The sequence below is a fragment of the Carya illinoinensis genome, chromosome 14 (assembly GCF_018687715.1).
Source record: "Carya illinoinensis cultivar Pawnee chromosome 14, C.illinoinensisPawnee_v1, whole genome shotgun sequence".
Taxonomy (NCBI): domain Eukaryota; kingdom Viridiplantae; phylum Streptophyta; class Magnoliopsida; order Fagales; family Juglandaceae; genus Carya; species Carya illinoinensis.
The window spans coordinates 16,137,179-16,155,775 of NC_056765.1; the positions used below are offsets into that span (position 1 = coordinate 16,137,179).

General features: G+C 36.2%; 1 protein-coding gene across 1 annotated transcript; it reads right to left on the reverse strand.

Annotated features, from left to right (window-relative positions):
• Window positions 1-14,989: 14,989 nt before the first annotated feature.
• On the reverse strand, window positions 14,990-18,065 carry LOC122295020. The gene is made up of 3 exons (XM_043104025.1): window positions 17,987-18,065; window positions 15,632-15,784; window positions 14,990-15,436 (listed from the first exon to the last, which is right to left on the reverse strand). The coding sequence occupies exons 1-3, from the start codon at window positions 18,004-18,006 to the stop codon at window positions 15,250-15,252; spliced, it is 360 nt and encodes a 119-aa protein (XP_042959959.1). The 5' UTR covers window positions 18,007-18,065; the 3' UTR covers window positions 14,990-15,249.
• Between the last annotated feature and the right edge of the window lie 532 nt (window positions 18,066-18,597).

Genomic DNA, 18,597 nt, shown 5'->3' on the forward strand with positions numbered 1-18,597 from the left:
TCAATTATAATTACTAATGTTGACAAGGTGATTACACCCAAAGAATAACGCAGTAGTTGTAGCATAGTTTTGAAATGTCTATTCCACATAGAGACAAATTAAAAGAATAGCAGAATGAACAAAGAAGCTAAAAATTTAAAAAAAACAAAAATCAAAGTAACAATGTAAGACAAATCCTTTTTGAAAAGAAATAAACTAAACAGCCCAAATGTAATAATAAAAAAGTTTGACTAGAATTAATAGCAATGAAGTATCGGGAATCCCTTACTTGAACTTGAAAATTCTATCAATATCAGATTCATTGGATACACAATTAGAGATCATAGCACCAAATTCTCTAATTGGAAAATATATATTTTGAAATTCCCAACGTACCCCTGTAAAACTATGAAATTGTCTACAAATTTCTTTGAACAAATAAGTTAGATCTCAATTATTAAGATTATGAAATGAATCAAATACTTTAAACTAAATAATCAAACTTGCAAAACACAACGATTGATTACGAAGGAAAACCCTTTAAAGAACTCTTTAAAAGTAAAACCCTACGGGGCAGCCAAACCCAGGAAAGTCAATCTTATTATTTGAAGAACAATTGCAAGCAATAATCAATTACAAAACCTTTGCAATTCGACTCTCTTACTTGCCTAGACAAACGACCCATTTATCTTCTACCGTAGTAGCAGCCAGAACCTCTAGCGATATTCAAATGTTGACTTCCCTTCTGGAACTCCAGAGGCTGAAATCCAATCGATGTTGCTTCACACTCAAAGCACGATCACACTCAAGAAGATATGAAAAATCCCATGAAAATTCTTAAGTGAATTTTCTCTCATAAACGCGCAGAATCTCCTCTGTAAAATTCGTGGCTTGAAGTTCTTGAGAAGATACAAAACTGAATCCCTTTAAGTAGAAAGTCTGAAAAGAGTTCTAGTGTGACGCCCCCAAATCCCCACGCACGGACACGGGGAAATCGAGACGTCCGGATGATGACAACCCGGGTCACCACCCTAACGACGAGTGCCAAGTGTGTGTAAGAGCAACAAATGTGCGAAAGGAAACGCAGCGGATAACGAAAGTCATATAACTAAGTACCAGGATTTTTCTTAATATAATACAAGCTATTTAAAATATACATAAATAAAATATTACATAACACAAATATAGTTTTAAAAACAGCTACAAAGCACAACTTCAACTGAAAACTCCGGTGGAGCCGCATCCTCGGGCTCAGCCTCCTCCTACTCCTCGAACCCTGCACCAAAATCTACGGAACCAAAAATGGCGCCGCAGGTAAGTAAAATCCAAACACCACCAGATAAAAACATATAAAACTCAAACAATATGCATGAAGTATGCCCAATGCACATGTCTCATAAACCACATCTCAAAACCCATAAAAACATATTATTTTCCACGCACGCCAAAAATCCCATTTGACCCAAAAACATATCATTTCCAAATATTACGCCAAAAGTCACATTTGGCCCATATCCATCTCAACCCATTATCCAATTAATCCATATGCACCATGACCTCCCCTAGGGGTCATCCGCACACCCTGGCTCCAGTGCCACATCGCAGGTTACGACCACGCATGTGACACTTAACGAGCGATGCCCAGTTCCGCGCCCCGTGCGTTCGTAGCCAAGCATCCTCTAGCCCTCGCCAGCGAAGGGCCACGGAGTCGGTGCGTAAAGCGATGCCCGGTTCCACGCCCTAGCCCCCGCTCCCGTCGTCGCCCAACGACAACTCAGGGGACGTCACTCAGTTTATTCTGCTCCTGAGTGACCAGAGGAGCTCCACCGAGATAATACCCCATCCCGGCTTGGGTTCGTGATACACACGCACCCGAAAATCTACTTACGCCAATAAAACAGGCTTTTCTCAATTAAAGAAAAAATGCATGTGCATGCACCATGTAAATGCGATATCAATGCACAAAAATAAACAACCATCCATAAATCAATAAAATAAGCAACTCCGTCCTCCATCCATCCGACCCCCAAACTCCTCGAACTTAGTCCGGAATCAGCCAACCAACAACAATTAATTATTGAAAGAGTAAAATATATTTAAATCTAAAAGTAGGGTTTGGAAAATACTTACAGCGCTATATGGTATTTTCAGAAAACACGCGGCGTTGCAAACGGCGGAGGAAAAGCAAGGTAACAGTGTAATTTACATTGCGGTCGTGGGTTGTAAAATACCCACTTTTGAACGGGGAAAAACCAAGGCTCGGGATTGATAGGGAATGGCCTTGAGATATTTATGAAGTTAAGAGAAATGAGTTTTGGCCATGGGTGGTGGTGGAAATGGCAGTCGAAGGCCAAAAAGAGGCTGAACGGAGTTGAGCTCGTGGGAGCTGCTCCGGCAACGGATCAAGGCCAGAAATGGGTGGTTTAGGTCAGCAAGAGGTAGGGGAAGAATCTGTGAAAAGATGGTGGCCGGAGGTGGTGCGACGGAGCCGAAAACGGTGAAAAATCGTATGGCTTGGAGGAGCTCGTGGCGGCTAACGGTGGCTCGGATGGAGGTGAAACTTGGTGGGGATGTTCACCGGTGAGAGGGGAAGAAAACTGGTCCGATGGCTCTGAAAATTGGTGGTGATGATCTCTGGTGGAAGGGAAAGAGAATGGTGGTGACGGTGCACTAAACGGTGGCCGGACGGCGGAGAACTGGGCGGTCAAAGGGGCGGCGACAGGAAGGAGAAAAGAGAGAAGTGCTGCGCGGGGAGAGAGAAACCGGGAAGGAAAAGAGGAAGAAAAAAGGAAGAAAAGAAGAGAAGAAGAAAAAGAAAAAGAAAAAGGGAAAAAGAAAAAGAGAAAAGAAAAGAAATGAGGTCCAATCCTCACTCCGGAAACCAAAAACAGATCCGCGGAAAACGATATTAAAAACCGTAAAACGACTAAAATAAATTAAACACCACCCAAATAAATTAAAAACCAATTAAAACACATTAATTTAAAATAAATAAACTAATATATTGATTAAATTAAAAATAACCCTTCAGTGAAAATACGCGTAAAAGCGGGTCATCACATCCTCCCCCCTTAAAAACAAATTTCGCCCTCGAAATTTGCAAGATCAACTACCAACTTAAATCAAGCCACATAAAATCACATAAACCAACTGTGACCAAGATTAAGAAACGTACCGTCTTTACTCAAACAAGTATGGGTATTGTTCCCTCATGTCCGCTACTCGCTCCCAAGAGAAGTCTTGAGCTAACGGATTTCCCCATGCCACCTTAACCAAAGGTATCATTTTGGACCTCAACTGTTGCTCCTTCCAATCCATGATCTGCGATGGAACAACTTTATAAGTGAGATCTGGTTGCAACTGAATACTCTTTGGGTTGACAAAGCGTGACTCTTGTTGTCCAAAGCTCTTCTTCAAGGACGATACGGGGAAGACATCATGAATATCCCCAAAATACTCTGGCAAAGCAACTCTATAGGCGACGGGCCCTACCTTCTCCAGAATCTGAAAAGGGCCGATATACCTCGGATCCAGTTTCCTCTTCTTACCAAAATGCTTAACACCTCTCATGGGAGAGACTTTGAGATAAACCCAATCACCTTCTTCAAAAGATAACTCTCTCTTCCTGGTATCAGCGTAGCTTTTCTGGCGACTCTGAGCTGCCGCCATTTTATCCCTGATGTTCCGAACTTGGCTTTGCATCTCTTGAATTATTTCGGGTCCAATTATCCTACTCTCCCCGACTTCATCCCAACACAAGGGCGATCTGCACTTCCTCCCGTAAAGAGCTTCATAGGGAGCCATCTGAATGGTCCCTCTATGAGCTGCAAATGGTTTTTCCAACTCCCTTGAAATTCCATGACACACGCTCACAACATGTCTTCAAGGGTCTGAAGGGTGTGCTCCGATTGGCCGTCTGTCTGTGGGTGGTAAGCAGTATTGAACTTCAACTTAGTACCCAAAGCTGCCTGCAAACTCTTCCAGAACTGCGACGTGAGCCTTGGGTCTCGATCCGACACTATACTCTTTGGTATACCGTGCAGCCGCACTATCTCCTTGACATACAAGCGGGTCAACTTACCCAAGGAATCGGTGTTATTAATAGGCAAGAAATGAGCACTTTTTGTTAACCGGTCAACAATCACCCAAACAGAATTTTTCCTACTAGGCGTTCTCGGCAAACCCACTACAAAGTCCATCGTGATCTCATCCCATTTTCACTCAAGAATAGGGAGGGGTTGGAGCATACCTGCTGGTCTTTGATGCTCGGCCTTCACTTGACGACATGTGTGACATTTCTCAACATATAAGGCAATATCCCTCTTCATTCCATCCCACTAGTAATTTTTCTTCAAGTCCCTGTACATCTTTGTACTGCCGAGATGAACTGAATAAGGGGCCGCATGAGCTTCTGCCATGATCCGCTCCTTGAATTCTGAATCTTTGGGGACCACTCTGCGATCTCAGAACCGAAGTATTCCATCTTTATCCATGCTATAATGCAACGACCCTCGAGATTTTCTGACCCTTTTTCTGATATTTAGCAGCTTCGGATCCTTCCTTTGAAGAGTCTTCAATTCCTTAAAATCAGTTACCCGAACATCAAGAACTAAAGATAGAATCTCTTATTGCTGCGAACTTTCCATAAGGAGCCTTCTCATCCCACAAAGCAAAGAATCCAATTCTGACGGCTCGGCTTCATCTTCCAAGTGCGATTTTCGGCTCAAAGCATCAGCAACTATATTGGCCTTCCCCGGATGGTACTTGATCTCACACTGGAAGTCACTGATTAGCTCTAGCCATCGCCTCTGCCTCATGTTCAGATTTTTTTGGGAAAACAAATGCTTCAAGCTCTTGTGATCAGTGTATACCTCACATGCTTCCCCATACAAAAAGTGCCGCCAGATCTTGAGAGCAAAAACAATTGCAGCCAATTCCAAATCGTACGTCGGATAATTCTTCTCATAGTCCTTTAACTGACGAGATGCATAGGCAACAACCCGTCTTTCTTGCATAAGGACACAACCCAAACCAAACTTAGACGCATCACTGAAGACTACGAATGGCTTATGCAGTTCTGGAAGCGCTAACACTGGTGCCGTCGTCAACCTGTTCTTTAATTCTTGGAAGCTTCTCTCACACTCATCTGACCAAACAAATTCTGCATTCTTCCGAGTCAAAGCTGTGAGAGGTCCGGATAGGCGAGCAAATCCCTCCACAAATCTTCAGTAATAACTAGCAAGCCCCAAGAAACTCTGACGACCTCAGCGCATAACGAAAGTCATATAACTAAGTACCAGAATTTTTCTTAATATAATACAAGCTGTTTAAAACATACATAAATAAAATATTACATAACACAATATAGTTTTAAAAACAGCTACAAAGCACAACTTCAACTCAAAACTCCGGCGGAGCCGCATCCTCGGGCTCAACCTCCTCCTCCTCCTTGAACCCTACACCAAAATCTACGGAACCAAAAATGGCGCCGCAGGTAAATAAAATCCAAACACCACCAGATAAAAACATATAAAACTCAAACAATATGCATGAAGTATGCCCAATGCACATGTCTCATAAACCACATCTCAAAACCCATAAAAACATATTATTTTCCACGCACGTCAAAAATCCCATTTGGCCCAAAAACATATCCTTTCCAAATATCACGCCAAAAGTCACATTTGGCCCATATCCATCTCAACTCATTATCCAATTAATCCATATGCACCATGACCTCCCCTAGGGGTCATCCGCACACCCTGACTCCAGTGCCACATCGCAGGTTACGACCACGCATGTGACACTTAACGAGCGATGCTCAGTTTCACACCCTGCGCGTTCGTAGCCAAGCATCCTCTAGCCCTCACCAGCGAAGGGTCACGGAGTCGGTGCGTAGAGCGATGCCCGGTTCCGTGCCCGGTGGGTTCGTATCCAAGCATCCCCTAGCCCCCGCTCCTGTCGTCGCCCAGCGACAACTCAGGGGACGTCACTCACTTTATTTCGCTCCCGAGTGGCCAGAGGAGCTCCACCGAGATAATACCCCATCCCGCCTTGGGGTCATGATACACACGCACCCGAAAATCCACTTACGCCAATAAAACAGGCTTTTCTCAATTAAATAAAAAATGCATGCGCATGCACCATGTAAATGCGATATCAATGTACAAAAATAAACAACCATCCATAAATCAATAAAACAAGCAACTCTGTCCTCCATCCATCCGACCCCCGAACTCCTCGGACTCAGTCCGGAATCAGCCAACCAACAACAATTAATTATTGAAAGAGTAAAATATATTTAAATCTAAAAGTAGGGTTTGGAAAATACTTACAGCGCTATATAGTATTTTTAGAAAACACGCGGCGTTGTAAACGGCAGAGGAAAAGCAACGTAACAGTGTAATTTACATTGCGGCCGTGTGTTGTAAAATACCCACTTTTGAACGGGGACAAAACAAGGCTCGGGATTGATAGGGAATGGCCTTGAGATATTTATGAAGTTAAGGTAAATGCATTTTGGCCGTGGGTGGTGGTGGAAATGGCGGTCGAAGGCCAAAAAGGGGCTGAACAGAGTTGAGCTCGTGGGAGCTGCTTCGGCAATGGATCGAGGCCAGAAATGGGTGGTTAAGGTCGGCAAGAGGTAGGGGAAGAAGCAATGAAAAGATGGTGGCCGAAGGTGATGCGACGGCACCGAAAACAGTGAAAAATCGTATGGCTTGGAGGAGCTCGTGGCAGCTATTGGTGGCTCGGATGGAGGTGAAACTTGGTGGGGATGTTCACTGGTGAGAGGGGAAGAAAACTAAGTGGGTGGTGTAGGCCACGCCGCAGGAGAGCAGCGGTTCTGGGCTACGAAAGCAACCGGCGACAGGGGCAAAAATAGAGCAGGTGCAGCGACTTCCGGCGGCTCTCGAAGGCTAACGGCTGGTTTGATGGCTCTGAAAATTGGTGGAGATGATCTCTGGTGGAAGGGAAATAGAATGGTGGTGACGGTGCACTAAACGGTGGCCGGACGGCGGAGAACTGGGTGGTCAAAGGGGCGGCGACGGGAAGGAGAAAAGAGAGAAGTGCTGCGCGGGGAGAGAGAAACCGGGAAGGAAAAGAGGAAGAAAAAAGAAAGAAAAGAAGAGAAGAAGAAAAAGAAAAAGAAAAAGGGAAAAAGAAAAGAAATGATGTCCAATCCTCACTCCGGAAACCAAAAACAGATTCGCCAAAAACGATATTAAAAACCGTAAAACGACTAAAATAAATTAAACACCACCTCAAATAAATTAAAACCATTAATTTAAAATAAATAAACTAATATATTAATTAAATTAAAAACAACCCTTTAGTGAAAATACACGTAAAAGCGGGTCATCACATCTAGTTGCAGTAGGGACTCTGCTGACGGTTAGCAACAGACGTGAAAACGCGTCGCGACAGACTGCTAACATTTCGTGATAACTTTTTCTGATATATACTAAACTCTGTTTCAGATTTCTTTTGGATAAGGGCAAAACTATTAGAACTCAATTTTGACTTCAGGGCCTTATCTAAACAATTCCTAAAACTTCTAGATAGACTCAATATTGTTTAGATACAAATCAATACTTATTTTACATTCATCCAAATTTAATCAAATAATGATAAGAAAAACCTTATCATTTATCCAAATTTAATCAAATAATGATAAGATAAACCTTATCACTTAGTCATCTAATCCTAGCCAATTTTTGCCTTTACAATCTCCCACTTTAGCGGATTGGTGACAAAACCAACTTGATGAATGTCTTGCATATACAATCTTCCCTTTGGTGGATCAGTCACAAAACCAACTTGATGAATGTAGTGTGTACATAAGACAAAAACAACCAGCAGACCAAGATCCCGTGAAAAATATCTTAATACAGTAATGATAAGAAATGACATATAACATTCTTTGAAACTAGTCCCAATAATAATCAAAGGTTAGATGTAATGTAAACCTACAAAAAGAAAGTGTTCTAGTCATCATCAATAACCATGTTCAATACTTAGTTCTCCCCCTCAATATTCTACTGCTCCCCCTAAAGTATATAGTTCTCCCCCTCAATATTTTGTTGCTCCCCTTTTTATATTTTCAGCAAATTCATTAAACTCTCACTTAGTCAAACTCCCCCTAAATTTCATAAAATCAAAATATTTCAATGTGCTCTTCCAATACTCCCCCTTTTTTTCACTAATCTAACAAGACACAAAATAGAATAAATATCATTTATATGTGCCAAGATGAAAACACTAAGGAAGACATGATGAACAACTCCCATGTATCTCAAATTTTCATGGATTAAATGCACATGATGTATGAGCATGAATGTATGTTAAACAATGAACAAATGATTGAGACAACTTGGTTGAGACAAAAAAACAAACACTTGATGGGCATACCATGAAAACCGAATGACAAAGATCAATAACCCACTCAAAAAACGTCCTTAATACATGCATAGAGTAGATATAACAAAAAAAATAGAGATTAGAAAGAAATAAAAAAATTGAATTTTTTTTTTAATTTTTTTTTTATAAACAAAACAAAAGGGCAAGTAACATGCCTAGACGCATCTTAATTCAAATATAGTGTAACTCACAAAATAAATTTAATAAAGTACACCCTCTTACTTGCAACAATCACTATGGATGGTCACTTATCATAAGATCATCAATGTCAAAGTTCATGTGAGTGTGTGAGTGAGTATACTTATAACATATCATTTTTATGAACTCCTTTCTTCAATATCTTTTTTTTTTTTTGATACCTTTATTCATGAATGATTGCTTCTTATAGATGCTCACAAGAGTGTTGCTTCACCTTAAAAGTCAAACTTTATGCTAAGGCCTAGATACATGAGCATCTCCTCTAAACACTAGTTTGTACACCCCCTTTTTGTGTTCATGTTTGTTGCTCATCTTTTTCCATAATGATTAGAACAACGATTTTTTCTATAAGAACTTTAAGGTGGTAGATCCGTGTAGGGTGTTTGTCTTTTCCCGCAATGAATTAACACCGACTTTTTCTATATGAATCAACTCTTTGTATTTGGTAAGAGGAGAACTCTTTATTTTGTACTAGGTTCAACTAGTATTAGTCAATTCAAGGTGTGAACTCTCTCTTTGATGAGCATCTTATTAAATGATGTGAACTTTAATTATAAAAAAACATAAATATAAGTTTCTCACTGTGCATTGAAAATGAACTTTGCCAAGATAATCCATAGGGTTAGTATGCACAAAGTGAATTGCACAAAGTAGAGAGATGCATAGGTTCAGGAATTTATTAAGTGAGAGCACAAGTGTTCAAACTTTGACATATCAAGCATGCACTTTTCTTAAAGAAAAGTTTTGAACCAAACCAGAATTTTTTTTTTATATTATATTTTTCTTATTTTAAACTGAAAAACAGAAACATAAAACAAAATAGAAAAATAAAATGCATGTCTTAGGCTAATGTAATAATATAAAGGATGCAAGAACATGCAAATAGTCCTATCAATTAATGTAACATGGCATCTTTTTTAACCACCCATTTTACTTTAAATTTTGGCCTATTCTTTTCATCAACACCACTTTGTATGATCTTTTCTTTATTTTGAAAGCAAAAATCTGCTAGTTCACCAAGTTTGAGACTTAAAAAGTTTATCTGTTGATTCATATCACAAACTTGATTCTCTAGACTATTTCTTTTCCTTTTCGGATTTCTTTCACATCCATTTTTCTTCAATTTATTTAAGTTAAAGCAATTTGGCCTTATATGACCAATAACACCACAATAATGACAAGTAGGAATAAACTTACCTTGGTTGGGCTTCTTTGTCATTGATCTATCATGTGAGGCTCTTGGAACATGAGTTGTAGACACGACCTTCTTTGGAGTTTCCTCATCTTGACTTCCTTTAACAAAAATGATATCTTTTTATGAGGTGGCAGCGGATGATTAGTCTTTAAGTTCCATACCTTGGGAAGTCATATACCCCAAACCTGTGCGATCACAACTAGATTTTTGAATACTCAACATCTCTTCTAATTTTTGTGTTGCTGTTTTTTCTTGAACTTTTTCCAACTCTTTTTCTAATGCAATTTTTTGATCCCTTAATCTTGCTATTTCAATATCAGAAATTTTGAATGCCTCAAACAAGTTATTTTTCTCACTCTCCATATTAGTGAATTTCTTGTACAACTTCTTGTTAAGTTTCTTTAATTTGATCACTTCTTCACACACATCATTATAAGTTTCTTGTAAACTCAACTCATGATCATCCACAACTAGAGCAACCTCCGAATCACTATTGCCTTCATCACTTTCAGATTTTGTTAGCTCAACATCAGAAAAATCATTAACAACAGTAGAAAAAGCCACAAAAGTATTGTCATAATCAGATGATGAACTTGAAGTTTCAGATTCTGAACTATCACTAAGTGTGACATTCAATGCTTTTCCTTTACTTTTCTTGAAATTTGGACATTCAATTATTATATGACCATAACCAGAACATTCATGACACTTTACTTTATCAGATTTTTCTTTATTCCAGTTTTCAAAATAATTTTTCTTTGCAGAAAATTCTCTACCTCTTTTTTTCTTTCCACTATACTTTTTATTAAACATGAATTTTCTGAATTTTCTTACTATAAGATCTATATCCTCATTGTTAAGATTTTCTTTATCAGAAAAATCATCTTGATTTTCTTCTATAGTTTTTAAGGCAATAGACTTATCTTTTCTTGCTTGAGGAAGTGAAGATTCATACGTTTGTAAAGAACCTACCAATTCTTCTACCCTTATTACATCAAGATCTTTACTTTCTTCAATAGCGGTAACTTTGGGTCGAAATCTTTCACGTAAAGACCTTAGAATCTTCCTCATGATCCTTGAATCCTCCACCTTCTCGCCGAGATTAAACCTGGAATTCACAATATCATTCAGTTTAGTATAAAAATCATTAAAATTTTCATCTTCCAACATTTTAATCTCTTCAAATTTTGAGGTTAGCATTTGCAATTTCGAATTTTTTACTATTCTTGTGCCTTCATGTATAACCTCCAAAATATCCCAAGCTTCTTTAGCAATCTCACACATGGAGATTCTTTTAAATTTTTCCGAGGATACTGCCATGAAAATAGCGTTAAGTCCTTTGCTATTCAAATTGCAATTGCTAATTTCATCTTTTGTCCAAGCATCTATAGATGTCTCGGGTTTAGTTCATCCTCGTTCAACCAAATGTCATACACGTTCATCTAAAGACTTGAGAAAAGCCCTCATACGAACTTTCCAATAAGCATAGTTTTCCCCATCGAAGTATGGTGGAACGTGTAATGACGTCGACATGATCTACAAGGGCACAGATCACACACGAATGAGTGAACCAAGCTCTGATGCCAATTAAAATTTCCAACGTACCCCTGTAAAACCATGAAATTGTCTACCAATTTCCTTGAACAAATAAGTTAGATCTCAATTATTAAGATTATGAAACGAATCAAATACTTTAAACTAAATAATCAAACTTGCAAAACACAACGATTGGTTACGAAGAGAGACCCTTTAAAGAACTCTTTAAAGATAAAACCCTACGGGGCAGCCAAACCCAGGAAAGTCAATCTTATTATTTGAAAAACAATTACAAGCAATAATCAATTACAAAACCTTTGCAATTCGACTCTCTTACTTGCCTAGACAAACGACCCGTTTATCTTCTACCGCAGTAGCAGCCAAAACCTCTAGCGATCTTCAAATGTTGACTTCCCTTCTGGAACTCCAGAGACTGAAATCTAATCGATGTTGCTTCACACTCAAAGCACGATCACACTCAAGAAGATATGAAAAATCCCATGAAAATTCTCAAGTGAATTTTCTCTCATAAACGCTCAAAATCTCCTTTGTAAAATTCGTGACTTGAAGTTCTTGAGAAGATACAAAATCGAATCCCTTTAAATAGAAAGCCTGAAAAGAGTTCTAGTTGCAGTAGGACTCTGCTGACGGTTAGCAATAGACGCGAAAACGCATCCCGATAGACTGTTAACATTTCATGATAACTTATTCTGATATATACTAAACTCTATTTCAGATTTCTTCTGGATAAGGGCAAAACTATCAGAACTCGATTTTGACTTCAGGGCCTTATCTAAACAATTCCTAAAACTTCTAGATAGACTCAATATTGTTTAGATACAAATCAATACTTATTTTACATTCATCCAAATTTAATCAAATAATGATAAGATAAACTTTATCATTTATCTAAATTTAATCAAATAATGATAAGATAAACCTTATAATTTAGTCATCTAATCCTAGCCAATTTTTGCCTTTACATATTTATAACCAATTTGTTCGAATGTAATTCTTGAAAACTACTCTTCTTTTGAAAGCACAGATTGCTATCCTATTAGACTTAGATTCAAAGACGACAATATACTTAATAGCAATACTGCAGCAGAGAATCATACCAATAAGATCAACAACCAGATTATGAACACCACAATCCCATAGAGAAAGCATGACTGAATTTATGAAAAGTATTGGTTGTAAAATTATCCAAATATAAGGAAGACTAATAAGAGATGATAAACAAGAATTGTATCAACAAGAAAGTTTATTACATGAATCCAATAGAATTAAAATCATCATCATTCAAGCAAGTTCATCCCTAGCCTCACCAAAGAATTAGCACCCCATTCGAAAGAAGAATTCTTTTTCTGGAATATGAGTTTCTCCAAACCCTAGCATCCTCTCTCCTAAAAATCAAAAGGGAACCTTGCTTTTTTGCCTTTGGCTCTCTCTTTTTCTTCCTTTTCACGAGCTATCCCCAATATGGAAAGAAAATCGCGTGCAAACTCGATAGGTAATACTCTAGATTTCCATATGCATATTACAGGCCACTTTTCGCTTAGTAAAAGGCCGAATTAGAAAATATCTATCTCCAAAACAAATGAAGCCCATTGTGTTATCTTTGTAACGCATCTTGAATCTCCTCAATCGAATATCAGTAAAAGAAGATATGACCATAATACTAACAGATACTCAGAGAGACTACGAATTCTAAATATTTTTCATTAATTGCTCTTTGCTTCCTTGTTCATGACTGGAATTTCTTTGACTCTCGATGTATGAAATTCTCCTTTGATTATTCCCTTCTTCCTTATTAGCCAGACTTTAGCTTAATCATTTTTAAATTCATTCCTGTAATAAAATCATTAGATACTGAATCAAAACTTGGGCATTATGGAATTAAAGTTTAACTTGAAAAAACCTAATCAAAATGCCTAAATAACACATATAATCTAGCAATTAAACTCGTAAAAGTAATGTTCAGAGTACACTTTCGTAGACTCATCACAAGGCTATGGGGAAGGCCATTGTAGAGGTACTCCTAAATAAAACTCATAGGTTGTACTTGTGGCATATTTTACAAAACTTTTCCAAACATTTGGCTCATCTATATAACAAATTTCTGGACTTTCATAAAGATTGTCATCATTGTATTCATGAGACAATTACAATTAATGAGTTTGAGCAGGAATAAAGTTCAATATTAGTGAAATATGAGCTAGGAGTTAATACTTAGATATAAAATCTTTATAATCAATGGAAGAAGTGGATTTTGACTTGCGTTCAGCATTTTGTGTCGGTATGTCAACAATTTAAAGAAATGAAAGTATAGATAAGTTTTTCAAGAATTATGTTTATTCCAACACTATTGTTAGTGTCTTTGTACATCAATATGAGAAGCTTTAAATGTATATTATTTTAAAGAGAAATAAAAGTACGTGCGAACAAAATATACATAGGTCATATTGAAAACATGTCACAAAATTAAAGAGGCGGCCTTGGTGTATCACACATCCTTGTGGTAAGACTTTTAGAAAATGATTTTAGAAAATCAGAAGGGAATTATTGACAATTTTAAAACTTTTTCCCTTTCCCACCTAGGATATGAAAGAGTCTAACTTTAAAATAAAAACCTACTCTATAAGTTAAATGATAGTTGCAATGGAAATTATAAACTTAATCAAAAATGCTTTTTACAAAAAAACCATTTCCTATGTTACATAAAACCCGCCTAGGTTTCAGTCACTGCTCCCTTGGGCCATGTCTGTCTTGTCGCTTCTTCCTCACTTTGTCCTTGAGAGGGGAAGGCACATACAGAAAAACTACGTGAGTCAAATAATTAGTAAGTATTACTTCGTACAGTCAAAATATAATAACATAAGTTTTCATTCATGCATTCCTATTCATCTACATACTTTACCTAAAACACACATTTTATTGAACACATTAAAAGGTTGGATTTTTCTTTGAAAGTAGTTTTCCTTTCATAAAACATTCTCATACCTTATATATTCATTCATAAAGGGCTAAATAATCACACAATATTCATTTTAAGTGTTATCATTTTTCTCTTGCTGGTACTCACTATTACGCTCGATGTGTTGGGGTTAGCAATCTTTTTAACCCGGATTTCATCCATGGCCACAGGTTGGAAATCCGTTTTAGTTAGGGGTAGTACTAGATGCACTACCAATACAACTTACCTGACATTGCAATCTGCCTAGTCCTTTAGTACCATCATTCATTCAATCATGGCCATTATTTATTTTCATACATTAAAACATTCAATCATTTCCTTTCATTCATTCGGTCCTTTTAAAACTGTAAAAAAAATAATAATAATAAATAATAATAATAATACATAAATAAATAAAAACTCAATTGTATTGTAGTGTCATGTAGAAATCAATCAAGTGTTTGATCATCCTCCAATTTGGTAAACTTTATTTATTTATTTTAATTCTAATCTATTCGACCATATAATTAATTATGAGAGTCCCACTACTCAATAATAATAATATTAATAAGGTAGATAGCCGGTAACATGATATCAACGGACGGAAGTACGTACGGTACTTAGAACATACGAGAAAGCAATTAAGCATAAACGACGTTAATAGACATCCGCTGAATATAGATTACAAACATAGAAACACACTTGCATGCATGCATGCGTTTTGAAATTAAATACCAAACCAAACTAGCTAGTACGTACGTACGTACACAGTACAACGTCAAGCAACAAACATATATAACTGATACAGACTAATTAGTTAGTACATATGATCAAAGCTGTGATTTAATGACCATCTCCTCATTATTTATTAATATATTTTATATGGAGATGGTCACATATAGTGATCATATCATGATCTCTCTGATCATCATGTACTATATATATATATATGTTACTTCTTATCCCCTCACTTTTCGAGGTGATTCTTCAGAGTTTCGAGAGCTTCGTTCATCTCTTTCTCTATTGGGGTCAGCGATTTGATAATATCACGAAGCGTTTTTCCTGTCAGAGTATCACGAAGCTTTTTCAGAGCTGCATTAACTCCCGTAGTGGCTTGATTGGTACAGTGTTGCATACCCGACGTTGCACCACGACTGGAAATCCAAAGATTAAACAAAGTATCATAATATTGTAGATAAAATTTCACATATCGAGTTGATTTTGTATATACAGGTTAACCCTATCGCACCTAAAAATTGGTCAAACTACGTACTGCTTAAAGCTAATGATCATGTATATATGTACCCAATTGTATAGATCCACCGACTGAGAATGTCTATATATATTACCTATCAGCGCCCGGCTTAAAGTAAGCATCCAGACTCGAGAGGAGATCATTGAGCTTGCGTTCGGTTGGGTTTGCCAGATCAGTTAACTTTTTGAGATTTTCCATATCTTTCTTAAGTGCGTTAATGGCTTTCAGGGCCTGATCGCGTTTTGATCTGAAAATACAAAGATTAAACAATGTATCATGTAGATAAAATTGACATATCGATTTGATTTTGTGCAGGTTAGCCTTATTGCACGGTCAAAGTGCTTAAAGCTAGTGATCATAACCAGACCGCATGGGTCAATTCCGACAAACCACGTCCAGAATAGAACTACCCAATTATTCCAGTTTATATAAACCCGCTGGAATGTCTATAAAAAGATATTCACGTTGTTTTGAAACTACTAATTAACTAACAAATACATCAATGTGAAAGAACAAACCGGTAATTATGGATGAATATATAGAAGGTTGGTACCAGCTAACTGCATTATCAATTCAACAATATAAATTACTAATAAAAATCATTCATACAATTAGATGCTGAGATAAATTGAGTTGACTTGTAAGTAGTAATATTTTGTGAGTCACATTGAGATGGATTTGATTTTTTTAGGTTGAGATGGATTTAAATTTTTTAGGTTTGATACAAAAAACATTTCATCTCATCATTTAATTTTATCAAATTTGCACACAAAATACAATAAACAATTCAACTTTTTCAAATCTCAGAAAAATAATAATACTGAAAAATAATATTCTAACTACTTTTTAAGTTAAAATGTATGAAGTAAATTGTGATAAATTTAACTTTTTTTTTTTATAGAAAGTTGATAAAATAATAAGTCACGTCAATAATTAATTTGAGATGAGTTGAAATAAGTTAAATTTAGTTTAACAACCAAATACGAAAAATTCATGCTGATCCACAAATTCTCCCCCTTATTTTTTTACCACAAATTAATGATAGGGAGACATGCATGACGTACATGATCATGTGCACCATATGGAAGTAGTAATTGTTCATGCAAAGTTGTCAAAATCACTTAACTGATGATCACTAATACATGAGAATTCGTGCAATGATAAAAATAATAATAATAAAATTTAAGAAAAAAATAATAATTCTCACCCAAGTCGCACACATGTAGTTTAGCCTCCGACAATTTACTTAGAATTGTAAAATGACAGTGCAACGCATGCAATTAATACTATGATCAAATGTATAAGTTATAATATTATAACTTATACATATCATAAACTATTATGATCAAATGTGATGCATTTTTCATAAGGTACATACAATAGATATATTACAATTAATCACACTAATTGTATCAATCCCATTCATGCATGTACAACAAATACAAGTTTTCACTTTTTTCAATTGTTTTTCATTCTTTCTCATAAAAATACAATTGAAAATAAAAATGCAATTGAATAATTAAAGAAAAAAAAAACACAACGAAAATAGTTGAACGATATTGAGATGTGAAAATCAAGATAGTCAAATTAATAACGTATTTAAATAACAAAAAAAGCAATAGCTATATATAAGATATCTATTTTTTTTTTTTTAATAAGAAATAGACTTCATTTCATTTGATCCATAAAGGAAGTTACATCTATGACTCAAGTTACAAGCCAATTATCATCTATTGTAAGCTTTCCCGTAAACAAAATATTTGCGATGGACGTTGTCTAAACGTCATGAAAACTCTCAAAAAGAGAGTATCATTCTTTGTATAAAATAGAGGAAAAACAACCCGCATCAAAACTCCATCCTCCAAAGGAGGAGAAGTGAACAACACACCCGGCCATCCTCCTAAAACAGAGGAGGGAGGAATATATATATAAGATATCTATATATGAAAAACATGAGAGATCATGGCTTCATAAAACATTATAGCTTCAAAAAAATTAAAATATAAAAAGGGTGGGAAAGAGGAGGAAGATTAATAAGGAGAGGAGGGAAATCCGAGACATCTAGAGATCGTTGAGAAAAAAACAATGGAGCATTATTTGAGACTTAAGAGCTAAAACCAATTTTTAGAAAAGAATATTTGATTTTTTATTAATAGAAACTGTTTTTCATTTGCTGACTTTTTCATACACATTCAAACGCCAAAAAATCATGAAAATTATTCATGAAAATTGTTTTATGATGAAACAGATGCAGCTTTTACATACAAGCTGTTACAACACAAAAGCTTAGGTGACGAAATAGGATTTTTCTTTATAATATATAATTACGACCAAATTATTGGAAGTTAAACTTCACCACACTATAAACAGAACATATTTGCTAAATTAAAAAAGAAAAAAGGAAAAAAAGCATAATATATTTGCTCCGAAAAGAGATCGAAGTAATTACGCATCGGCAGGGCCGCTCATGATGTCCAAAACTGCAGCGTGTCTAAAACCTTGTAGCTAGTGCCCAAGATTGAGATTTTGAATTACCACGTAACGTAAAGGATACTATATATATACAGATTTATATTACTGTTGAGAATTATTAAGAATATATATATATATATATATATATTATATATATATATATATATTTCCAAAAAGAAAAGGAGACACGAGTCATTTTCTTTCTTACTTTCACAACTACTACTACTACGGGATGAAGACGCGAGTGCATAATGCATATTACAGTTGGTGGGAAAGATACGATGAAACCATATCCTTTCACCTGCTCACTTAACTTCATTCGCATAAAATAGAAAAAATATATTTATAAACACAATTGTACACTAATCCATGCACTAATTTAATGTGATTGGTCAAAAAGTAGATTTTATTAAAAATAATGTTAATTTAAATTTTAAATATGAATGAATCAGTATTGGTACGCAGATTAGTATGCGACTTTGCTTGTATGTAGTAAAACCCTATATATAATGCATGCATAAAGCAAAATCATTGTTAATACTATTACTTTGGGTTTTGCTACATACAAGTAAAGTTGCGTACTAATTT